The sequence below is a fragment of the Phyllobates terribilis genome, unplaced genomic scaffold (assembly GCF_046119375.1).
Source record: "Phyllobates terribilis strain yellow unplaced genomic scaffold, ASM4611937v1 Scaffold_7__3_contigs__length_470593459, whole genome shotgun sequence".
NCBI lineage: Eukaryota > Metazoa > Chordata > Amphibia > Anura > Dendrobatidae > Phyllobates > Phyllobates terribilis.
The window spans coordinates 334,134,383-334,160,563 of NW_027362767.1; the positions used below are offsets into that span (position 1 = coordinate 334,134,383).

Below are 26,181 nucleotides of genomic sequence, written 5' to 3' on the forward strand. Positions count from 1 at the left end.
TTCGGGTGCATACAAGCATCTACTAACCCTTCCTGCATTGGGGATGGAGGGACGTTTGTTTTTTTTAAAAAAAGGTATTTAAAGTCCAGATACTAAATAGGTTCTCACTCATCCGTCAGACACAAATCCCCGATTATCTCGTCATTAAAAAAAATGGTCCCATCTATTCTGTCACCGGGTCCCTGGCATGATTAATAATTGCTAGTATATCAGTGCAAAACCAAATTTCTACTGTTTGCAGCCGAGGCTTATGTCTACGTATGTATGGAAAGCATGCACTCACCTTAAGAGTCCTATTGGGTTTTAAAGATTTGCTACATATATTTTACACTTACACTTTCCTCCCCCCCCTCCGATTCCTGAATTCAAATACTAGCCATACAAGTTGAGATATAAAAAAGGCACAGATCATACAACTTTTCTTTTTTTTCTTCTTTTTTTTTTTGTTTTATACCAAATGAGAAATGCCATTACGTTGCACAATTATGATGTCCCACTAAGATATTGTCCAATGAGCTGGAGGTGAAGGAATGACGTCTGACAGATGGCATGAGTGGGACCATGAGCCCGGCTGAATACATGAGTCCAGAATAGCAGTGGATTTTTTTTTTTTTGTCTACTGTTCTAATCAGCTGCCTGAAATTAGTGCAACTGAACACAATTATACCAACACACAGCTTAGTATTTTTTCATTTATTTTCTCTTATAAACAAAAAATACTTTTTTATTATTTTTTTTTTTATTATTTTTTAACTCAAGTGCAATATGTACTTGAAAGCCTCAGAAGGTTTGATATTTAATGCAAATAAGTTTCCAATCTCTGACCTTTTGAAAACTGTTTTATAGCCAATACTAACAAAATAAGGCTAACAGGAACGCTTGGTTTCATGCCCCGTGTCTTCTCGCCTATTTGTCTTTGGCCTAACAGGCTTCTATAACGTGAATTATGATGAATCTTAGAATTTGCTTAGAGTGTTAAGGGTTGACAGGAGACATGTAAAGTTACGGTACGCCGTTAACCAGCATCTGCTGCCCGTCCGCCGACTCAGACTTTTCTTTCTTCTGAATACGATCTTTGCCGGTGCGAAGCCGATTGCCCTCAATGGGTGTGCTCTGCAAGCTTTTAGTATGTACACTCCTCTCGTTATTGCAGTCAATCCGAATCTGAAAGAGAAAGTGAAATGTGATGTGCAACGTCAAAAGAATTTCTATGCGTCCGACTCAAACTGAATGCAAAATTAATGGGTTTCCTGGAGGATAACGACATTTTAGAAAAGCAATGTCAGGGCAGGTTCATGCTACAGTGGGGAAAATAAGTATTTGATACACTGCCGATTTTACAAGTTTTCCCAACTACAAACAATGGAGAGATCTGTAATTTTTATAGTAGGTACACTGCAACTGTAAGAGACCTAATCTAAAAAAAATCCAGAAAATCACATTATATGATTTTTAAATCATTAAATTGCATTAAGTATTTGATCACCTACCAACCAGCAAGAATTCTGGCCCTTACAGACCTGTTAGTTTTTCTTTTAGAAGCCCTCCTACTCTGCACTCATTACCTGTATTAATTGCACCTGTTTGAACTCGTTACTTGTATAAAAGACACCTGTCCACATGCTCAATTAATCACACTCCAACCTCTCCACCATGGGCAAGACCAAAGAGCTGTCTAAGGACACCAGGGACAAAATTGTAGACCCGCACAAGGCAGGGATGGGCTACAGGACAATAGGCAAGCAGCTTGGTGAGAAAGCAACAACTGTTGGCACAATTGTTAAAAAATAGAAGAAACACAAGATGACTGTCAATCTTCCTTGATCTGGGGCCCCATGCAGGATCTTGCCTCGTGGGGTAAGGATGAGTCCAAAAAAGGTCAGAAATCAGCCTAGATCTACACGGGAGGACCTGGTCAATGACCTGAAGAGAGCTGAGACCACAGTCTCAAACATTACCGCTAGTAACACACTATGCCATCATAGATTAAATTCCTGCAGGGTACACAAGGTCTTCCAGCATGACAATGACCTGAAACACACAGCCAGGGCAACTAAGGAGTGGCTCTTTAAGAAGCATTTCAAGTTCCTGGAGTGACCTAGCCAGTCTCCAGACTGGAGGAAGCTGAAACTCAATGTTGCCCAGTAACAGCCCGAAACTTGGAAGATCTGGAGAAGATCTGTATGGAGGTGTGGGCCAAAATCCCTGCAGCAAGGTGGGCAAACTTGGTCAAAAACTACAGGAAACGTCTGACCTCTTATAGCAACACAAGTTTCTGTACCAAATATTAAGTTCTGTTTTTCTATTGCATCAAATACTTATTTCATGCAATAAAATGCTAATTAATAATTTAAAAATCATACAATGTGATTTTCTGTTTTTCTTTTTAGATTCTGTGTCTCACAGGTGAAGTGTACCTACGATAAAAAATACAGACCTCTCCATTCTTTGTAGGTGGAAAAACTTGCAAAATCGGTAGTGAATTAAATATTTATTTTCCCGACTGTAAGGATTGCCATCCTCCTGAAAGGTAGTTTTTTTTCTTTTCTCCTGCTACAAATTCCCAGCCTTTACTGTCCTGTTGAAGGAAGAAATCCCATTTTTGTGTTCCAATATGTCTTTATTGATAAACTAAGACCAGAATATTCTTAAAATACAGTATATTAGTCCCAAAGAACTCAGCATATTAGAGTTGGTGCAAACTGATTCTTAGAGCCATCTATCACGTTGTTGATCTGGAGCAACTAGATGGGAGAGCTGAGAACCGCCTGCTGCCTCCTGGCATCTACATCATTGCGGCGTTATACACGTGTGACCGAATCACTCCTTCACTCCAACATGCCTCCCACAAACCTATTAATGATGGCATTCTGTAGTCAGCAGAGGAGGCCGCCGTCACGGTGGAGATGACGGGAGGTGAGCAGAGGAGGCCGCCGTCACGGTGGAGATGACGGGAGGTGAGCAGAGGCTGCAGCCGTCACGGTGGAGATGACGGGAGGTGAGCAGAGGCGGCAGCCGTCACGGTGGAGATGACGGGAGGTGAGCAGAGGAGGCTGCCGTCACGGTGGAGATGACGGGAGGCGAGCAGAGGAGGCCGCCGTCACGGTGGAGATGACGGGAGGTGAGCAGAGGAGGCCGCCGTCACGGTGGAGATGACGGGAGGTGAGCAGAGGAGGCTGCCGTCACGGTGGAGATGACAAGAGGTGAGCAGAGGAGGCGGTCGTCACGGTGCAGATGACGGGAGGTGAGCAGAGGAGGCCGCCGTCACGGTGGAGAGGACGGGAGGTGAGCAGAGAAGGCCTCCGTCACGGCGGAGATGACGGGAGGTGAGCAGAGGCGGCCGCCGTCACAGTGGAGATGACAGAAGGAGAACTGAGGAGGCCGCTGTCACTGTGGAGATGACAGAAGGAGAACTGAGGAGGCCGCTGCCACTGTGGAGATGACAGGAGGTGAACAGGCATGGCATAGGTGACTTAGGCAGGAGGTATAGCAGGAGGGTCGGCTTAGGGAGCTAGACTGGACGTTATTTTATTGGCCTTTGGAACCCCAGCATACCAGCAAAATAAATGTGGAGGATTGCCAGGGTGTGCACACTTTTCCTACACGTCCTGGTGCATACCTTGAGACCGCAGCAGATATCCACCATCGTCTGCATACCTCAAGTAAACACGCACCTAGAGAGTATTACCTAAATGCCAAGGGGTCATATAGTTTACATAGTGGGACATATGACTGATGCCATATTTAGTCCTATACAGTAATGATTGCATTACTCGGTCTAATCTGGGTCACACATTTTTTTTCCAGAGATACTATAACACTAGGAAAAGATACGCAAGCAGAATTTTACATCCATGTCTATTAGAAATGTATACAAGTTCTTATTCAAATGTAGATTACACCACAAAATCAGATGGGACCCCTTTACTCCTTGACCAACCTGGAGAGAGCCATCTGCTGTCCTCGTTTTAGGCTCCCGGGAATTACGCTGTCTGTTGTCTGTCCGAGACTGGTCATCATTTGCTAAAAGAAGCAGAAGAAAATATTAGTGTTATAAAATCTACATACTATAACAGTATAACAAATGTCAAATGGGGGATTTTAAAAATAGAGAAATGCCAAAGTACTGTCTTCTGCGGCCAAATTTGAATTTTATTTTTTTGCATTTGAATACGATAAAAAAACAAAACAAAAAAACTTAAAGAGGACCTAGCTTCTGTCAGTGGGTGACTTCCTATTAAAAGAGACTCTGCCACCAAGCTTTTGCTACCCTATGCGAGAGCAGCATGATACAGGGACAGAGACTGGGATTCCAGTCACTTACTGGGCTGCTTGCTATAGTTTTGATAAAATCTCTGTTTTATCAACAGGAGATTAATCACTAGAGGACTATAAAACCTGCTGCCAGGTAGTCCAGCCATGCCCCCACCTCTGATTGGCAGCTTTTTGCCTATGCACAGTGTACACAGAAAGCTGCCAATATGGGTGTGGTTATACAGGGCTTAACAAAAGGGCAGCCACACATAGTTAAAAGGTTCTCTCACAGTTAAAAAGTAATAATAATAATAAAAAAAAAAGCTACCTTTAAACCCCCCACGTCCCCTCAGTCCTTGACCTCGTGCTCCGCCACGCCTTCTTCCATCACCCCTCCGTATATAATTATCGCGCTCTTCTTCTGCAGGTGCCAAGGACCAGTCGCTGAGCTCATCTCGGTGGTCAGACTCATTCTCTGACGCATTCGATGCCTCAGAATTTGTACCTGCAATGAAGTCGTATCTTTACTTCATCTTAAAAGTGGGATTAATAATGTCCAGACTTCATTACATTATATCAAAAGAAAGCAGAAGTATTGGAAAACCCAAAAGTGCTGAGTGACAGAATGCAGCATGTAGAGGTTGCTGGCCTACCTGATGCATAGCCGGTTCCCCTCCTATTGCGCCCCCTGCTGTTATAAGGTCGACTTCCTCGCCCGATGCCACTGCAGTCTTCGCTCAAATAACCCTTTTCTTTGTCGGGGCGATTTTGTGGGGGCCTCGAGCTGGCGCCAATTTGCCGGAGCTGTTCATCAATCTGCAGCCGCTCCAGGCGGAGTTGGTCCACTTCCTATTAAGATTAGAAATAAGGACAAACAGGACAGTGATATGTAGGATAAGGTCACACAGGTATGTCTTACAGGGGTATTCTACTTGACTACACCAGGCAGATCTCATTGGTTGGATTCACATCGGCCATAAATGCATGAAATGAGAATAGCAATTTAAAGAGGATCTGGCACCAGATTTCACAAATAAGACCAGCATGTAATACTGAATAGAAAAAACGTGGTTCTCCAGCGATGATAGAAAAACAGGCAAGTATAAAACTTCACATTTATTTAAGCATATTAAAAGTCCAACATATCGGCATGACACAGTGCAGCTCTACTGAAGAACCAACGCGTTTCAGAGTCAGGTTGTCCAGAGGAAGGAGTCAGTGGACTCTGTATGATGTATGCTTGTCCCGAGGAAGGAATCAGTGGACTCTGTATGATGTATGCTTGTCCCGAGGAAGGAGTCAGTGGACTCTGTATGATGTATGCTTGTCCCGAGGAAGGAGTCAGTGGACTCTGTATGATGTATGCTTGTCCCGAGGAAGGAGTCAGTGGACTCTGTATGATGTATGCTTGTCCCGAGGAAGGAGTCAGTGGACTCTGTATGATGTATGCTTGTCCCGAGGAAGGAGTCAGTGGACTCTGTATGATGTAGGGTTGTCCTGAGGTAGGAGTCAGTGGACTCTGTATGATGTAGGGTTGTCCTGAGGAAGGAGTCAGTGGACTCTGTATGATGTAGGGTTGTCCTGAGGTAGGAGTCAGTGGACTCTGTATGATGTAGGGTTGTCCTGAGGAAGGAGTCCGTGGACTCTGTATGATGTAGGGTTGTCCTGAGGTAGGAGTCAGTGGACTCTGAAACGCGTTGACAATAAACCTGCAATTCTATTAGCAGTATTTGTGTTGTAATCCGGAGAGCACAGAAATACTTCCTATCCGGCTATTTAAATATGCAGATATGTTGGACTTTTAATATGCTTAAATAAATGTGAAGTTTTATACTTGCCTGTTTTTCCATCATCGCTGGAGAACCACTTTTTTTTCTACATGATTATATCTGCCTGGACTAGGGCGGCTCCGTGCGATGTATTCTGCAGACAAGGTGCTTCAGATTGCGGTGAGCCAACTCCCTTGATAATATTGAATAGAGCCATTCATCCTTATGAGACTGGTGTACTAACCTTGAAATGCTTATCAGAATGACTGTATGATCCTCTTTAAAAGTTTCCCTGAGAGATATTGAAATTAGCATTTTATGATTGCTAACTTAACGCTCAACTTAAAAAGGGGGTTATATGAGACTTTTGGGCTAAGAACTTACTGGCAGGTAGCTGATAACTAGTTGCCTGTTCTGCCTGCGACGATCCCTTCCACCTCACAGCGGTCAAGGACTGCTCCTGCTGGAGATACTCCTGCTTTCTATGATGTCACGTTGACAGAGTAGTTCCTTCTCTCCTGCTCTGTCGATGAGGCGTCACTGCTGACTGACAACCGCCCCCATTATCTAACTGAGGACAGCTGGCTGTCAATCAGCGTGACGTGATCTGGCTATCAATCAGCGTGACGCCGGCATACTCGATTCGACAGAGCAACCTGGGAGAGAAAGACCTGCTCTGTTGACGTGAGGTCAAAGGAAGTAGGAGTCATCGCTTGAGCCACGAGAAATCGCTGAAGGGCAGAATATAGGAAAAATAAAAAACAAAAGTCCCATATACCCCCATTATCAGGATAATACATTGTTATCTGATATGAAGTTTTGGATTAAGTATATCAGTGCAACCATAATGTCGAGCCAAGTTGACTAATCAAAACAGAAGATGAGGAGGTCATCAGGTAAGAGGTGGCTCCTGTCCATCCGCCACAGATTATCACCGGGTCTTACAAAGTCCATTCATACCACCTCTATTTATTATGATCCAGCCGCACACATCAGTACATACTGAACATACTGTGTCTGTAACTGCTTAACACCTTTATATTGGCCTCCTTGGTGCAGATATCCTACCCCCAGAAATAGTTGCTTCTTCTACCAAGTGTAAAGAGCAGTCTTTATTGTTGTCTACCTGCCCGGACACGCTCACATATAGGCAGTCTATAGCCAAGTGATCATGTAAACCCCCCTCAGACGATATTCTCAGCACAGATTGTATGTGCCCCAAGCCAGATGTGGAGTGAGAATTGTGATTAGTAAAAACTGAGTGAAAAGCTGAAATCAGAGACCAGAAAATAACCCCAATGAGAAGACGAGCAGACATTAGCATTTGTCTCTATGAGTGAATGTGCATTACGTCGTATAAAGTTACCTTTAAGTAGTTAAGGTGGTAGTCCAGCAGAACGGTGGCGTTGGTGATACTGTCCTTTGTGCCCACAAATACAAAGGGAACCATTCCCTACAAGTCAATCATCACAATGTCAGGATTCGCACGCTGTTACCTTATGGCTTGTGTTATACTCTGTTATGGCATTTTACAGGTTAAAACAAAAATAAATAAACTAAACTACAGATGCAAGAAAAAAAAAAAAGCTGCACCGCAATAGTAGATAGGTGCAAGTCCTGGTACAGCAATAACGAGACCCCAATAATAGTCCACAAGGACAACAGAGCTCCAAAGTCCAGGGTCAGTAACAAAAGATCCTTTATTGTAGAATTGTATTTTTGCTTTACCTGGATTTTGGAGCGCTGTCATTTTCTCTGGACTACACACATATATAACAGTATATGTAAGATAAAGCTTGTACTAATGAATGATTCTCTCTGAATCTATCATCAAGACACTGAGTAAATTTGTGCTGATCTGTCACAAGATCTCACAGTACAAATTGCATACATCTCTAAGTAGATCTCAGACCTGGAGAGACTGGTGTATTTACTTTGAAAATCCATGTCAAAATGGCTGTACAATCCCGGTATTAAAAAGAACATTTTATGAGTCCAGCTATAGAACGAAATATCTCATCAGTCTAAGTGTGTTCAGTCTCTGTCCACACATGTGGGGCGCTAAGGAGCTGTCAATCAAGACTACGTGGGTGGAGATTCAGCACAGCAGTGAGGAGGGGGGCGCTGAGGAGCTGTCAATCAAGATTAGGTGGGTGGAGATCTAGCACAGCAGTGAGGAGGGGCGCTGAGGAGCTGTCAATCAAGACTACGTGGGTGGAGATTCAGCACAGCAGTGAGGAGGGGGCGCTGAGGAGCTGTCAATCAAGATTAGGTGGGTGGAGATCTAGCACAGCAGTGAGGAGGGGCGCTAAGGAGCTGTCAATCAAGACTACGTGGGTGGAGATCTAGCACAGCAGTGAGGAGGGGCGCTGAGGAGCTGTCAATCAAGACTACGTGGGTGGAGATCTAGCACAGCAGTGAGGAGGGGCACTGAGGAGCTGTCAATTAAGACTAGGTTGGTGGAGATTCAGCACAGCAGTGAGGAGGGGCGCTGAGGATTACAAAATAATTCTGACATGGATTTTCAAAACAAATACACCAGCTTCATCACTAGATTTATTTAATAATGCATGCAGTTTTTTTATGAAATCTAGAGACAGATCTACTTTAATGAAGCAGTGATCACAGGATTATGTAAGGGCTTTTATTACATACAGAAGTTGTGTCCATGGTTTTGGAGGAATTGGTTCAAATGGTTGTATCACATATACCCAAAATATCAAGTAAATCTAAAATGCCTCAGAGAGCCAATGAATCATACAAGACAAGCATGGTGCTATATTCCAAGGGAAAAGAGATAGGACGGGGCCATTAAAAGGTTTTCTAATTAAAGAGATTGTCCACTACTATAGATAATGCCCCAATGTATTTAGATGGTGTAAATAAGTTGTTTTGTAAATACCTTGTGTTGTGCTTCTTGCCTGTGAGTGGCGCTATCCTTGGCCACTCACAGGCACCACGTGACCCCTGGCTGCAGCCGGCTCAGACGCTGATGTCAATTCAAGTCAGGGGTGACTCAGTGATGCGCGCCCCCTGATTGATGGGCTGTGGGCAGGTTACCCCGTGCATCACAGCCCAGCATCCACCACGCTCTTTCCCTCTCCTCATTCATTGGGAAAGTGCAGGGTGGATTATGGGTGTGACGTGCGGTGAAACCCCGGCCACAGCCCAATCAATGAGGGGGAGCGCGCCACTGAGTCACCCCTGACTTGACGTGACATTAGCGGATGTCAGAGCTTGCTGCAGCCAGGGGTCATAGGATGCCTGTGAGCGGCCGATAGCGCCACTCACAGGCAAGAAGGACAACACAAGGTACTTACAAAACAACTTATTTACACCATTTAAATACATTGGGGCATTATCTATAGTAGTGGACAACCTCTTTAAATATAACCTGGAAATAGAAGACAATGGATGAAAAGGCAGGTTATCACTCCACTTGGCAAGTAGTGTTATCTTACATATTGTTGACAGGTAACTGCCTTATGTAAGGGCGGCATGGTGGCTCAGTGGTTAGCACTGTTGCTTGCAGCGCTGGGGTCCTGGGTTCAAATCCCACCAAGGACAACATCTGCAAGGAGTTTGTATGTTCTCCCCGTGTTTGTGTGGGTTTCCTCCAGGTTCTCCGGTTTCCTCCCACACTCCAAAGACATACTGATAGGGAATTTAGATTGTGAGCCCCACTGGGGACAGTGATGATGATGCATGTAAAGCGCTACGGAATAAGATGGCGCTATATGGGTAAAGCATAATAATATTATAAAGGTCCACTCACACTGCAAGATTATCAGGAATGTGCATTCCAAGGAACGTTCATTTCACGATTATCTTGCCGTTCACCTGATGACCAAGCAAAATAATCGTTCGTTGGGTGAAATGATCTTTTGGCTTGCACAAAAGATAATCGTTCTTGACAGCACATCGTCCTGTGTAAACAGGACATGTGCTGTCAAAAACAACTGCAGCCTATGTGCACAGAACGATGGTCTGCAGGCGATTAAATGACTGCGGCTCGGTAAGCAAGCAGCTGACTGGCGGTCGCTTAAGGGCCCCGGTCGTCTGATGTAAATACACCTTCAGCCAAAAGAGATTTATCAGGGAGATATCAGAGGATAAAAACATGAGGAAATCCAGGGAAATGCTATTTTTCACAAAGCTTATATTTTTACTATGGGAAACGGCATCAGCTGTTTTGCTTCTTCTTTCAATGTCCATTTATATTAAGATCTTGTATAAGAATAGGCACAATTCTCAAAAATCGACCTTATACGTCGCACATTTGACAATAAGAACGTTGCAGACACAGCACTCACCTGCAAGCGTTTGTCATGTCAAATAATAAAATCATAATGACGAGATACTAAATTATACTAAATTATTCTGCTAGGAAGAGAACAGGGAATACATACCTCTTCTTGGGAAATATTTTTATCGTTTTCGGCTTCAATCCTGACCCTAACAACTCCCGATTTATCCACAATTTCCTGAATGAGTTTTCCGTTCTTCCCAATAACTTTTCCTGAAATGGAAAAAAAAAAAAAGTACAAAATCTATTAACAAGAAAACAAATCTGTGAAAGGTTTTAAAAATATAAAACGGATTCCGAAAAAATAAATAAATAAAAAAAGAAAACAGACATCGAATATCAAAGATTAGCAGCCAAGGATTAAAAATGATTCCTAAAATGGTTGTCCCATCTGAAAGATTATTGTGTGCTAAGTATCTTTGTTTTTTTCCTATTTTCTAGAGCAGTAATGCAATTCCAATTTCACATATTTCATGTTTGCATGCTATAGCGTTGCAGAGTGCTACTTTATTTGTTAGTTATGTATAGAGATGGCTACTCTCAGTAAGCACCTGTACACACCAGTATTCTGTTTGGAAGGGACGGTCAGTCTTTTGATAGTTGTATACATTGGCTCTCTGAACAAGCACTCCATCCATCATCCTATGGCAGTTTTAATCACAGCAGGATCCTACCTACCCCTATAAATGTAGGCTTCAGCCCAAGAGAGGAATCACATTAGGATAGGTTCCCAGCAAAAGTAGATCGCCATGTCATAGCTGCTGGGCACACATGAATTATGGCTCTATAACTAGGTATATTCATTTTTTTCCTATTTTCTAGAGCAGTAATGCAACTCAAATTTCATATATTTCATGTTTAGTAGATGTGGTGTAACTTGCCCTGCTCATCTCCTTATCCGGAAGAGAGCCGGACCACCCATCAAATCTGGTCAAAAGAGCAAGTCAAAGTTGATATAACTAGGAAACAGGCTGCGTTGGCACTGATGACGCTGCCAAAAAAAATGAAAAAAAAAAAAACACTTCTCATTGTAGACGAAAAGCAAAAAGTGGACCCGCGAGGACCCTGGAGCAGGGCATCTACTCAGAATGTGGCATCTTTGATAGCTGGTCAAACAACTTACTCCTTTTATATCTCCGTCAACATGTGAACCCCAACAAAAAGCCTCATTGCAGATGAGAGCAGAACCTTAACGGGGGTGTCAGGTCACACCATACAGATGACCTATCCACAGGATACAATGCCCAGATGGACACAGCTAATCCTCCCCGTCCTCCTGTGTCACACTTCTGGCTCTGAATGGGGTTTCTAGACAACTATGTTTTTTCTTTTATTTCCGATGCGTTTGATACTTCTGTAAAGTTCCAGTGACCCTGACCAATCTCAGATTGATGACCTCTATGGATATGATGTGAATGGACAACCCATTTAACAATGACTTTTGATAAACTGATATACTGGCATTAGATGCACACAGCTAGGCTATGTCTGCGGCAGACTGCCACCCGGTGGTCAACATGTTGGCTGAGTGAGTCTCACGAAGCAGGACAAACATCTAACTAGAGGTCGCCTTGTGACGTTCTGTATGCAGGGCGTCATTATTATAGAACAGCAATGACGTCACACAGCTCAGCACTGATCACTACCGCCACCCTCTGCACATCCACGACTACATACACTTTACTTCTGACAAAAGGCCTTTAATGGGCAGGGGGTGGCTCAGTGGTTAGCACTGCAGCACTGGGGTCCTGGGTTCAACTCCCACCAAGGACAACATCTGTAAGGAGTTTGTATGTTCTCCCCGATTTCCTCCAGGTTCTCCGGTTTCCTCCCACACTCCAAAGACATACCGATAGGGAATCTAGATTATGAGCCCCAATGGAGACCGTGCCTATAATGTCTGTAAAGCTCTGTGGAATATGATGGCACTATATAAGTGAGTAAAATAAAATTATATAAATAAATGCTGCAAGCCAAAAACTTACATACCTACTAAATTTCGAGGAACTTGGATTACGTCTTCAGCAAATTCTAGGTATGTCCTTGCTTTCTTTACAGCGTCTTGGTCCTAAGGAAAAGTGAACCATGTGAAAGGCAGAGTTACAGAAGGTGAAGTCATTTATTAGGGGTTATGCTCATTTTTTCAGATTCTAGCTATTTCCAGCAGTGTAACTCTTACCTCACCATAAATATGAAATGTACAAGTGTCTTCATCCAAATCAATAGCCGTCACCCCTGGAACTTTCCGAGCTTGTTGTATATTTGCGCCATGAGTGCCGATGGCTAAACCCATCAGATCCTCCCGTACTATGAACTGCTCATGGAATCTGGATGCTAGCTGCCGTGAGCTCTGCAAAAACACAAATACTTCTGTATTCCTCAACAACATGCTGGGAAGCAGATTTTACACGTGGTCATTACATTACATGGGTTGTCAAACTTTGGGGATTCACTTCTTATTTTTTTTTTTACTTAAATGCATGTAATTGGGGCTAAAAATAATTTTAGTAATTGGGTTCCATTAAAAAATGTGCGCCGTTTGCTGACTCTAGCCTTTGGGTTGCATTGTCTATTGCTGGCTGCAGAACAAGTTAACTGAGAATCAGTCAGTCAGCCTGTTATGATGGTCTGATGAGAAATTCATCAATTGTTTCCGGAGTTCATCCCAGCAGAATGATGACCACATCAAAGATGAATGGGCGGGGAAGCAAAGAGCTCATACAAGCTAAACTGCAGCATTTTTAGTCCTAAATGCATGCATTTAAGTATAAAAAAAAACAAAACAAAAGCAAAACAAAAAAAACAACATAACCCCTTTAAAAGGTACACATAAGGACCGTTTCACACATCCGGACAGACTGCCGGGTCTCCTGACCCGAGTTACCTGCCTCATAGGCACCAAGACAGGGAAATGAGATACAAACAAGGCCCATGTTTAGCCAGCCTTAGGCTGTGTTCACATCTGTGTTGGAGGCTTTATTAAAAATCCTTTGTCAAAGTTTATGTCGCATTTGCAATTCTGTAAATTTTCAAACAAATTTACAGGCACCTTTGTAGAACCCAAAATACCCCAATTTCAGTAATGGGGGGATCAATTGGGCACCAACAGTGTCAGATGTGCAGCAGATCGCAGCATTGAAGCATTGTCCACTACCTTTACATTGATTACATCTTTAGGATAGTTCATCAATGTCTGATCGGTCAGGGTCTGACACCCGGCACCCCCGCTGATGAGCTGTTATCGGTGTCAGCTGGAAGTACTTACTTGTGGAGCTGCTCCGTCTTCTGGTAGTGGCTGAGGCTTGGTGCTGCACATCCGCCTCCTATTCAAATCAATAGGAGGAGGAGGTGCAGTACCCTGCGGCGACCACTACCAGAAGATGGCCAGCTCTGCCAGTACTTCTGGCCACCGACAATGATAACTGCTGATTGGTGGGGGTGCAGGACCAATACCAATCAGACATTAATGCTCTATCTTAAGGATAGATCATCAATGTAAAGGTAGTGGACAGTCTCTTTAATTATTTTTTTAAGCTCCTATGACAGAACAGAAAAAAAACAGACTCTGCAACGCAGTTGTGAATGTAGAGCAAAGAAGGTGACTGAATCCTGCACTAAAAACACCTTACAGCTGCAGTCTGACTTATAATAATGGCTGCATTGTAAAAATTACATGAAAGCCTACACATACTTCAAGTTGCTTGCTGGCTTCTTCATTCCTCAGCATTAAAGACAACTTTGTCCGGAGGCTTCGGAAATGCATGTCGCTCAACATGTTCGCCCTTTTAATAGTAACCTCATTGACAGACTAGAAAGAGATAAAGTGAATGTAAAAATGTGAAAGTCAAAAGGTGTGTACATTATATAAATACACACACACATATACATACATACATACATATACATATATGCGCATGTACATATACGCAAACAGATTTTTTTTTTTAAACTCTAATCACATATTGTAACTTTTGTATATATTACATTACAGGTATGTGAAACCAGACTCACATGTCTGCCCGGGGCTGTCAGTATAGGAATCAGCCTTAGGAATTACAATGCAAAAGATTACGCAAGTTCTAAAAAAAAAAAAAAACTCTCTCCCTTCACATAACCTGCCACAATTTGTACTGATCACGACATTTAAGAGGTTAAACGGTCAGAAAGACGAGCTCCGAGCTTTATCAGAGCAGCTGTCAATCAAAGCTGCTGGGCTGACGAGATGAACTTGCCACATACGTACAGACATCATAGAGAGTAAAGTTCTCAGAATCTTCTACAAATATACCGTATACATTAAGGCGTGGCAAGAGGTGAAAACCTTAAGTTCCTAAGGGCTTTTTTAGACCTACATATTGCATGTCTATGTGGGAACAGAATATTTAGCACCAAATACAGGACTATCATCTGGTTATGAGGTCTAGGAAAGCTGGTGTAGTTTGACCTTGCAGTCCTACTTCTTGCTAGTGTAAGTTAGCAAGACAATAAGGACAAATGGAAGGAAATAATCCGCACGATTGGAGCACACAGGCTCGTGGACTGTTAATATGGAGATGCCTAGGTCTGCATGGGAGATACAGATAACATATATTATAAAGGGATAGGTACAGACCCTGGTGTGGGCGGGGTTAGCTTCCTCAGCTCTGCTGTATTAGTAAATCTAAAAACTCTGATTGTGTGAGAAAGACTGCACCCAGTAATCTAAGTGATACATCGTTGGATTCAGCTTCTCTTTGCCTACATCAGGCTGCTCTCAGATGAGGTAGCAAAAACCTGCTGACAGATTCCCTTTAAGAGCAGCACACATCAAGTGCTGCGAGCTCAGGAGCCCTTGGAGTTCATGACCTGTTAGCTGCACTCGGACACGGTGGACACTGACTGACAGCTTTTTCCCCTATTACTGTGCATGAGAAGAAAAAGGTCAAACAGTGGGGAGCTCATGAATATGGAGGACTCCGGAGCTCCCAGCACCAATTCATCTGTGATTTTAGGACATCTACACCATATTGGACAAGTAAGTGACACTGCTGAAATCAGTGTGGCTGTTATTATACCTTCAGAGAGGATAGCATAAAGATGGTGATAAATTCCCTTTAAAGGGAGTGTGTCAGCACAAAATGATTGTTCAAACCAAGCACAGGCACTCGGTGCACCCTTGGCGTGGCCAAGCTGTTCACCTAGTTGTTTTCAATCTATCTACGCCACCTCTTGTAAATCCAGAGATGTCAAACAAGGGCAGAGATACAACGCACTATTTAAAAAAAAAAAAGTTAGGAAGCGGTGTAAAATGTAAAGGAAAGAAGAATAATGAATCGGAAATCTTTTATAGCCATATTTTATTCACAACAGAACATGGATTAGAAAGTGAAAGTTAGACATTTTTACATTTAACCCCTTTACCCCCAAGGGTGGTTTGTACGTTAATGACCAGGCCAATTTTTACAATTCTGACCACTGTCACTTTATGAGGTAATTACTCTGGAACGCGTCAACGGATCCCCCTGATTCTGAGAATGTTTTTTCGTGACATATTGTACTTCATGACAGTGGTAAAATTTCTTTGCTATGAAATATGGTTTATTTGTGAAAAAAAACCGGAAATTTGTTGAAAATTGTGAAAATTTTGCAATTTTCAAACTCAGAATTTTCATGCCCTTAAATCAGAGACATATGTCAAACAAAATATTTAATAAATAACATTTCCCACATGTCTACTTTACATCAGAACAATTTTGGAACCAATTTTTTTGTTAGGAAGTTATAAGGGTTAAATGTTGACCAGCGATTTCTCATTTTTCCAACAAAATTTACAAAACCTTTTTTTTTAGGGACCACATCACATTTGACGTGACTTTGAGGGGTCTTTATGACAGAAAATACCCAAAAGTGACAACATTCTAAAAACTACACCCCTCAAGGTGCTCAAAACCACATGCAAGAAGTTTATTAACCCTTCAGGTGCTTCACAGGAATTTTTGGAAACGTGGAAGAAAAAAAATGAACGTTTAACTTTTTTCACAAAAATGTTACTTTAGACCCCAATTTTTTTATTTTCGCGTGGGTAAGAGGAAAAAATGGACCCCAAAATTTGTTGCTCAATTTCTCCTGAGCACGGCGATACCCCATACGTGGTGGAAAACCACTGTTTGGGCACACGGTAGGGTTCGTAAGGGAAGGAGCGCCATTTGACTTTTTGAATGGAAAATTTGCTTGAATAATTAGCGGACGCCATGTCCCGTTTGTGGAGCCTCTGATGTGCCTAAACAGTGGAAACCGCCCACAACTGACTCCATTTTGGAAACTAGACCCCTTAAGGAACTTCTCTAGATGTGTGGTGAGCACCCTGAACCCCAGGTGCTTCACAGAAGTTTATAACGTAGAGCCGTGAAAATACAAAAACAAACTTTTTCCACATAAATGGTCTTTTAGCCACAATTTTTTTTATTTTCACAAGGGTAAGAGGAGAAAATGGACCCCAAAACCTGTTGTGCAATTTCTCCTGAGTACGCCGATACCCCACATGTGGGGAAAATACACTGTTTGGGGGCATGGCAGAGTTCAGAAGGCAAGGAGCACTGTGTGACTTTTTGAACGAAAAAACTGGTTGGAATCGGTCGCATTTGGAGAGTCCCTGATGCGCCTAAACAGTGGAAACCCCCCACAAGTGACCCATTTTTGGAAACTAGACCCCTCAAGGATTTTATCAAGGGGTACAGTGAACATTTTGAACCCAGAGGTCTGACACAGAATTTGATAACATTAGGTCATCATATTGAATAAGTTGTCATTAGTCTTGAGTGCAAGTGCTCACTACTTGAGTTTGCATCGGGTACTCGGGTATGCACAGAGTGGTCGAGTGACATGCTCGAGTCCCCACCCCATATGTTATGAAGCTGTTATACAGCCAAAAAGCCTCGCGGGGATTGCCTGCCATGCACGAGCAAACCCCGCATGTTTTTTTTTGGGTGTCTAACAACTGTGAAATATGCGGGGCGGGGACTTGAGCATGTCACTTGAGCACCCGCAATACTTGGTGCACACCCGAGTACCCGATGTAAACTCAAGTAACGAGCACTTGCGCTTAACACTAGTCGCCATATCGTCGTCTTTTTTTTTTTTTTTTTTTTTTAAATTTTGAAAAAAGTACAACCCCAACCCTAGCACATCCCTAACCCTAGAGTTTATTTTTAATGTCTTTTCTCGTGTGGTATAAGTGATTGCACTACTTTATTCTTCGGGTCGGTGCGATTACAGAGATACCAGATTCATATCGGGTTTTTATGATTGACAGTGGTCACACACTAAAAGACGCTTTTTTGTTGTTGCAAAGACTAGTTTTTGCATTGCCATATTCTGAGAGCTATAATTTTTCCATATTTCAGGTGAGTGTCATGTGACGGCTTGCTTTTTGCGGGACAAGTTGACATTTTTATTGGTACCATTTTCAGGCACGTGATATTTTTTCTATTCCGATTTTTGGGAGGTAGAATAAACAAAAACCAACAATTCCTGAATTGTTTTTTTGCTTTGCCGTTCCACGTGTGGTATAATTGATAAGGCAGCTTTATTCTTCGGGTCAGTACATTTACAGCGGTATCACATTTATATAGGTTTTTTATGTTTTGGCGCTTTTACACAATAAAAACTATTTTATAGAAAAATTTTTTTTTTTTTTTTTGTATCGCTATATTCTGAAAGATATAACTTTTTTATTTTTCGGCTGACGGAGCTGTATGGCGGCTTGTTTTTTGCGGGACAAGATGACGTTTTCAGCTGTACCATTTGTATTTATATTTGTCTTTTTGATCGCGTTTTATTCAATTTTTTGTTTAGCGGTATGATGATAAAACATTGTTTTTTGCTTTTTTTTTTTTTTTTCTACCATGTTCACTAAAGGGGTTAACTAGTAGGACAGTTTTATAGGTCAGGTCGTTCCGGACGCGGCAATACCAAATATGTATACTTTTATTGTTTTTTTTCTTTTCAGAATAATATTTATTCATGGGTACAGTATATCTTTATTTTTTTGGGATTCTGATTATTATTATTTTTTTTTACTTTCTGATATTTTTGAACTTTTACACTTTGTCCCACTATTGGGCTTTCACTTTTTGCAGTCTGATCGCCTGTATAGCATAAAGATGCAGCAGCAGCATCTCTATTCTATATAGCCTGTCAGCGCTGCACAGGCAGAAGTTACTTTAATCGCGCAATGTGCATGATCAAAGTAACTTCCTGCTGTCTGGTGACCCAGATGTCGTCATTCGGGTCACCATGACAACCACCAGGACCCGGCACAGACAGCGCGGGATGCCAGAGAGGAGGTAAGTAAGCGGCGCTTACCTCCCCTTGCTCCCGGAATGCTGCGATCGAATGCTGCGATCGTGAGAATCAGCTGACACTCGGTGGAGATCGCGCCAGCATCCTCTGTGCGGGCACGATTGCCGGGTCATACTAATACGTATCAGGTCCAACAGGCCCAGTGCACAGATACGTATTAGTACGTATAATATCAGAAGGGGGTTAATTTGATAAAAAAAATTTAACTCATTTAGACATTGATGGCAGAAACACATCTCTAAAAAGTTGGTACAAGGATAACAAAAGGCTGATAACACAAGTGGTACTAATGAAAAACAGCTGGAGGCACAAATTTAAAGTAAGTGACATGACAGTGTATAAAAAATGCAAGTTAGAGAGGAGGAGTCTCTCAGAAGCAAAGATGGTCACCAATCTGTGAACAACTACAACTAAAAATTATGGAAAAATTTCAGAAAAATGTTTCTCAATGGAAAATTGCAAAGACTTTGACTATCCCACAATCTACAGTACAGCTGATATATGGGATGTAAAATAAGTAGTTGGAAAGGTTCATTGAACTGCTTGGTGAAGTGATGTGCTTGGTTTGAACAGTCATTTTATGCCAACACACTCCCTTTATAAAGATGAGCAGACACAGCACACTCATTTATCAGAAACCTTCGCCTATGGTTACAGTGTCGGGATTGTTGCAAACTTTATAAGCGACACAAAACAAACTAATATTCGACAATTTTACCTTGGTGTTATACGCGGTCCTATAATCTTTAGAAACACAGGCTTTCTCTCATTTTTTTTACAATATTTTGTATTCCAACAATAAAAAGGACAAGTGCAGTTTTTCTTAGATTTTGTTAGAACAGATAAGGGCAATGCTTACCAAGATGACAAGCTGACCACTTTCCGAATCATATGTTACGGAGAATGCCCCGACTGCCTTTTTGAAGTCCTTGTGAGCAGATTCTTTTGCACACCTAAGGAGAGGAAAAACACATTAAAAATACCAAATAATAATAATAATAATAATAATAAATGCCCAATAAAAAGACATTGCTATGTTATTGAGATATACCCAATACTAGGGCAGATGCCACATCTATGCAGATACTTGTGTCCCTGGCATCTAACTCTCTGACATGTATTACCTCTATTTGAATCAAACCATTTTACACCACAATACATCAATTTAGGCTGCAAGTGACTTTACATTGAAGATTGAGATTGAATGTAGTCTGTTACATAATGGGCTTTCAATGCAAACCGGCCTAAATGAGTCAACAGTGTGATGCAGCAGCAAAAAAGGCAAACAGTTCTGTGATGTATTAACAGAAGCATACAGTCTAGATCACGTGAAGTCATTATCCCCCTCTACTCTGCCTTGGTCAGACCTCATAGCAAGAAACGGTTAGAGGATCTGTGAATGTTTAGCTTGTAAAAAAAAAAAAAAGGCTAAGAGGAGACTTAATAGCTATCTACAAATATCTGAAGGGCTGTCACACTGTACAAGGATCAGCTTTATTCTCATTTGCACAAGGAAAGACTAGAAGCAATGGGATGAAACTGAATGGGAGAAGATACAGATTAGGGCGATCAATGAGTGGAACAGGCAGCCACGAGAGGTGTGGAGTTCTCCTTCAATGGAAGTCTTCAGAGGCTGGACAGACATCAGTCTGAGATGGTTTAGTGACTCCTGCATTGAGCAGGGGGTAGGACACGATGACCCCGGAGGTCGCTTCCAAATCTAACATTCTATGAGTCTATGAAATGTGTATCTTATTTCAAGAACAAACATTAAGTGAATCAGGCACCAGTTGTAAGTGCCTTAGGATGCAGATGAAGTAAACCACATCAGAGCAGCTCAGGAGACCACAGAGCATTAGGCACGTGGCCTATGCAGGAGCAATGACATTGATGCATCGTGCTGCATCCTCTGACATTATTGCCATTACTGTTGAGCAAACATTGCTTGGGAAAATTATTTTGAATCATTTGGGAGGAGAATTTGTGGGCATTCACCCTTTCAGGGGGAGATTCAAGGCGCAATAGGAGCACCGTAATTGGTACAAATATTTTGTGGGAACTGTGTGGACACATTTAGCTACTGATCACAATAATGTTTGGTTGGCACAGTGCTACACTATACTGTAAGGGACACTAAGTATGGTAAGATTATTAACAGCAATAATATTTGGTTGGCACCATTATTTTGGGGCGCTATGTATGTGGCACCATATATTTTGGGGGCACCATATGTATGACAATATTTTGTGGGGGACTGTAGTACTGAATTTGGGGGCACTGGGCAGCCGTGCAGGCAGCAGGGTTATATGGTTATGGCACCAGGAGGTTGGGCCATATTGGAAGTGAGAGGCCCACGAGGTCTTGGCAGCAAACTGCAGTCACAAGTCATGGCTAGAAGAAGAAGAATCATGGCTATCTAGGCTGAACGAAGAAGATAAAGGGAAAAAAAAGATGTGGATTTTGCCTGTGACAAAATCTGATTAGTTGTGTAATCTCTCTCTGAAGAGCTAAATTTAAAGCGCTAAGTAAATATCCAGCCAGGGTCAGTGCCTTTTAATCAATGTCCTCTATATCAACCTCCCTATGGTTACAACGTGGTATCAAGTAGATTACTTTTTTGTAACTTGGGAGGGTCTTTAGATCTCCCCAAGGTTTCTATCTCTGTCCTAGAGACCTTTTTCCTTTAAAGTGATATTCTCACAGAGTATACCATAAATCGGAGTACCACCTTTGGACCGCAACTACGTGACGAATAGAGGTCATCCAAATGCTAAGACAGCTGGCTGTCAGTCAGGGTGAGGTTACAGCTGCTACTCTGTACGCTCAGGGCGGTGATTGAACCCGCGCCGCCCCGCCCCCATGAATGCTGCGTGGGGGAATAAAGTTAATTTTCTCCCCGCAGTATTCGGCTAAGTGTGGGCAGGTTAGTAATGCTATTAACCTGCAGAGTAACCCATATATCTGCAGGTTAATAGCGTTTTTTACTGGTGACAGGTTTCTTTTAAGTAATTCTGCTTTTAGTACACTATACTGTTCTGATTTTTGGACACACTTTACTAAAAGACCCACTCCAGGTTTTGATAGTAGAAAATATATATTTTCTACTAATTAAAACTTCCCTAGTGCTGTAAAGAGGTGGAGGGATCAAAAGCACTCATTTTAGTAGCGGTACTAATTCTCCTGTTAGTATTTCTATGCAGTATGTGTATTATGCATATGTAGCTTTACAACACGAACATTATGTACACTCTCCGCAGCGCTCACACATAAACAACACTGCTGCATGGATAGTAAATACACACACATATCTGATACATACACAAAGCTCTGCTGCATGCATACACATAGCTCTGCTACATACAGCTGTCCTACATACATACACACAGCTCTGCAACATACACACACACACAGTTATGCTACATACATATACAGCCACGCACACAGCTCTGCTACATACACACAGCTGTCCTACATACATACACTCACAGCTCTGCTACATACACACATACAGTTTTGCTACATACACATAGCTCTGCTACATACACACAAATACACACTCCACACATTACCACATTCTGAAATTCCTTACAGACATGTGACTGATCACATAACCAGAGAGGTCATTCAGCTGGCCAGGACCTGCAGGATCTGTGCAGCTTTCATGATATGCAGGTCCTGGTAGCTTCCTTTCCTGCCCTGCAACGATCACATAGATCATATTGGGGTACAAGGAGAGAAAGAACAGTTCTCTCATTGATCGAGAATGATGCTGTCTCAGGGTTGTCCTCGATCATAGTAAGCTGCCGCTGGACTATTAATACACAACACTTTTTAGCAAGATTTGTTTCTTGCTAAAAAATGTGTTTTATAGTCCAAAAAGATACGGTACTTACATTTGCCGCAAATCCTCAGGAACGTCCAGCTTCACTTTGTGGAAGGTGTTCTTCGTTGCCGGCTTGTTTGGGTTTACAGACCGCAGCCTTTCTAAGGTGACAATTTCATTATAGGTGGCGTCACAAGCCGCATATTCTATCACGTAGAACTAGGAAGGAAGAAAAACACACAATCATGTAAGATGTTCGACTTTAACATGATGACTCTTTTTTTTGGCAGTTTTTTCCCAGTTAACGGAGCAAAGTTCCCTGTGTTCAATCACAAGCTACAGCAAAAATAGGACAAAAATAAAACGTAGACATATTCCTACCTCACCCTTTATCATTCTAACTTTAGCAAGCCACCAGCAGCATGGCTCTTTCTCATTTGCTCTGGAATAAACCTGGAAAACATATTGAAGTTACATTAAAGACAAATACCCAAAACGCATAGGAAAATTATTTGCTCAACACATCGCATCTCAAGTGTAGAAAATGACTAATAAATCTGAAGAGTCTAGCTAGAAACAAAAGTAGCAACTAATAAGAGAGTTGCTAACACAAACACTGTAGGCTGACTTGTATGATAGGTGACTGGCAACCATCTTTAAAAAAGACATGTCACCAAGCCTCTGTAATTACAGTCAACGACAAGCTGGATTGTCGCAGATCATTAGAGGTCTGTAGATTATTAAAAAGCACTTTAGGTAGTTTCTAGATTTTGTGCTATTGGCCAATCATAGGGAATTTCATTTCCATAGCAGCTAATGCCCAGTACATGACTGGATGTCTCTGCTGTGGACCACCATGGTTAGTTTGAGACACACAGTGTCACACCAGGTGTGGGAAAGACTAAGCGCAACACAAACGGACGGGGGAAAGGGTGCCCAGACTCTAGGGAACGGGGGAAGTGGAGACCTTCTAAGTTGATCTGATATCACCCTGTCTCCCCTAAAGATCCCTATATTGGTTCCTCACCAATCGCGCACAGGAACCTAAACACCGTATTACCCTAGCACTAAGGCCTGGATAGTGACGTGGGGGGATGAGCACTAGTTGATCCCCACTGACCACTAAAGACAACAAGGGAGACAAACAGGGAAAATAGCTTAGCTTTAGACGATTTCAGAGAGATAACTCCAACGTCCTCCTAGCACCACAGAGGAAGTAGTAGTCTAATAGCTCCAAGCAATCACCAGGAAACATGTGAGTATCACCAGCACCTCCCTCTAGCAACAGCCAGTATTTAAACACCCAGCCTGGATGTCAATTAGCCGGAGAGAGGTAGCCGCTGGGTCCTAGAGTGAGACCGCTACGAAGGTGTCTGTAATGCCAAAAGTAGAGATCTTCTGCAACCAACTGCAGGGTGACTGTCTGTCACTTCTGACATACAGTGTGCATTGTGTACTCTGAGAAGCACTGGACCAATGGAGGTCCAAAAATGGTGAATCCACAGCAGAAGGGCTCAAGAGTAAAATACTAGGTAATAGTAATCTAAATATTCCACCACGTCTTAGAAGGAGGCTAGAGTAAGCTATGCAGTTATCATAGCTGTCGACTGAATGCTTATTTGGCCCATAGCCATTGCTCCCGACACCCCCAATTCCCGTGCATATCTGGCTCGTCACCTAGATGCCTCTGACAGCTGCTTATTGTCAACGAGAAGAAAAGAATCAGCCACGCTGAAACCAACATGGCCAACCCTTCTTATTGTCAACATCTGCAGTCAGGGAAGAATCAGGATTACTCCCCCACCCTTTATATATATTACCCCGTCCTGCCACAATTCTCAGGTTAGGCCAACATTCATCTCATATATATGGGCACCTTAACAGCTGTCCGAGAACAACTTCTTGTTTATGGTCATTTCCCTATTGGCATTGTCGTGTATCAGGTCTGCATGAAGTTTTTAGGTCCAGTCAGTAAATCCTGTTAGCAATACAACAAGCAGATGTACAAGTCCTCACCAGTATCAACAATACAATGAGCCTATATACATTACCAGTCAAACGTTTCGACACACCTGTTCACATAATGGTTTTCCTTATTGGAAAGTGCACATTGCAGATTCTGACTAAAGGCAGCAAAATCATGAAGGAGCAAATATAGAAACAAAGAATATATAAACATGTGTGAAACAAACTTGATTGTGTGTTAAACCTTAGATTCCTCAAAGTACTCCCCTTTTATTCTGATGACAGCCTTACACGCCCTTGACATTATCTCAAGCAGCTTTTTCAGGTAGACACCTGGAATGGCTTTCTCAGTCGTGAAGGAGTTCCCAGAGGAGCTGAGCATTTGTTGGCTGCTTTGCCTTATCCAGAAGCATCGCAGCAGGGTTGAGGTTGATGATTGTGGAGGCCATGTCATCTGCCGCAGCACTCCCTCTCACATCCTGGGTCACATATCCCTTATATTGGTTTTGTGTTTTGATTCATTATTCTGTTGCAACACAAATCATAGTCCCACAAAGTGCAAACCAGATGGGATGGCATATTGCAGAATGCTGTATTAGCAGAGCTGGGTAAGGGGGTCTTCAATTAATCACAAAAAACATCACCAGCAAAACACCAACATGCCATCAGACCTCCTCATCCATGATTCACATCCATGTAGAAACCATCCTCTGTACTTTTCAGTGTCTCACAAGGATGGTGGTTAGTACCAAAAGTCTCATATTTTGACTCAACAGACCATAGTACAGATTTCCAATGATCTTGTGGCTAGCCCTTGTGTTGCTTCTCCTAAACAAGTCTCTTCTTCCTATTTGCAGTCCTCAGTAATGGCTTCTTTGCAGTAATTCAACCATAAAGGACGGCTTCTTGCAGACTCCTCTGGACAGTTGATGTTGAGATGTGTCTGCTACTTGATGTCCGTACCTTATTTATGAGGGATGATATCTTAGATGCTGTCAATTTGCGATTTGTGAGGTTGACAACTCTGATGCATTTATCCTCTGCAGCAGTGGTAACTCTTGGCCTTCCTTTTCTGGAGTGATCTCATGAGAGACAGGTTCACCAAAGTGAGTGATCATTCTCTTGACTGCATTTGAAGATACCTTCAAGGTTTTACCAATTTTCTGGATGGACTGATCTTCAAGTCTTAAAGTCAGGCTGGGGTCACACAAGCGTATGGTCTCTCATCTGACAGAATCGGGTCAATTATGCAAATGACACTCTGATCAAACTCTGATCAGTATGAACATAGTGTGCTCCGATTCTCTTGGATGAGAAGGTGGAGAAAAAAAATGTCTTTATCTTCTCCATTGTGTCAGTCCATCCGAGTGCAGTCCGATGGTTTCCATGCACTCACTGACTGACATGTGCACGACCCCGTAGAATAACACTGGTCCGAGAGCGATCCAATGTTTTGTCGGAACGCACTCGGACCGATGATAAGGTCATGTGCACAAGCCCTAATGATGGATTGTTGTTATTTCTTTTTACCTAGTTGAGTGGTTCTGGCTATGTCTTGGCTTAGAACAGTTGAGGATTAGAGCTCAGTACTGCATGGAGCTGTGCACCAACACTGCCTGTGCCAAACACACCTGATGGACGCAAACACTTTCTGCAAGCTGGTGATTCCACAAATGGACTCTCCATATGGCATAGCTGTACACTGGAAGTCATTCCGGGAGACG

General features: G+C 42.5%; 1 protein-coding gene across 2 annotated transcripts in view; it reads right to left on the reverse strand.

The window, feature by feature from the left end:
• Positions 1 to 708: 708 nt before the first annotated feature.
• FMR1 (fragile X messenger ribonucleoprotein 1) overlaps positions 709 to 26,181 on the reverse strand; it is a 48,877-nt gene continuing 23,404 nt past the window's right edge. For both annotated transcript variants that reach the window (XM_073641230.1, XM_073641229.1), the window contains 12 exons: positions 22,874 to 22,945; positions 22,563 to 22,711; positions 19,529 to 19,622; positions 14,021 to 14,137; positions 12,509 to 12,679; positions 12,319 to 12,397; positions 10,433 to 10,542; positions 7,390 to 7,476; positions 4,908 to 5,103; positions 4,583 to 4,759; positions 3,941 to 4,023; positions 709 to 1,164 (listed from right to left, as the gene is read on the reverse strand). In XM_073641230.1, the coding sequence (XP_073497331.1) occupies positions 1,003 to 1,164; positions 3,941 to 4,023; positions 4,583 to 4,759; positions 4,908 to 5,103; positions 7,390 to 7,476; positions 10,433 to 10,542; positions 12,319 to 12,397; positions 12,509 to 12,679; positions 14,021 to 14,137; positions 19,529 to 19,622; positions 22,563 to 22,711; positions 22,874 to 22,945 (1,497 nt within the window). In that variant the 3' untranslated portion in view covers positions 709 to 1,002. The remainder of the gene's footprint in view (positions 1,165 to 3,940; positions 4,024 to 4,582; positions 4,760 to 4,907; positions 5,104 to 7,389; positions 7,477 to 10,432; positions 10,543 to 12,318; positions 12,398 to 12,508; positions 12,680 to 14,020; positions 14,138 to 19,528; positions 19,623 to 22,562; positions 22,712 to 22,873; positions 22,946 to 26,181) is intronic.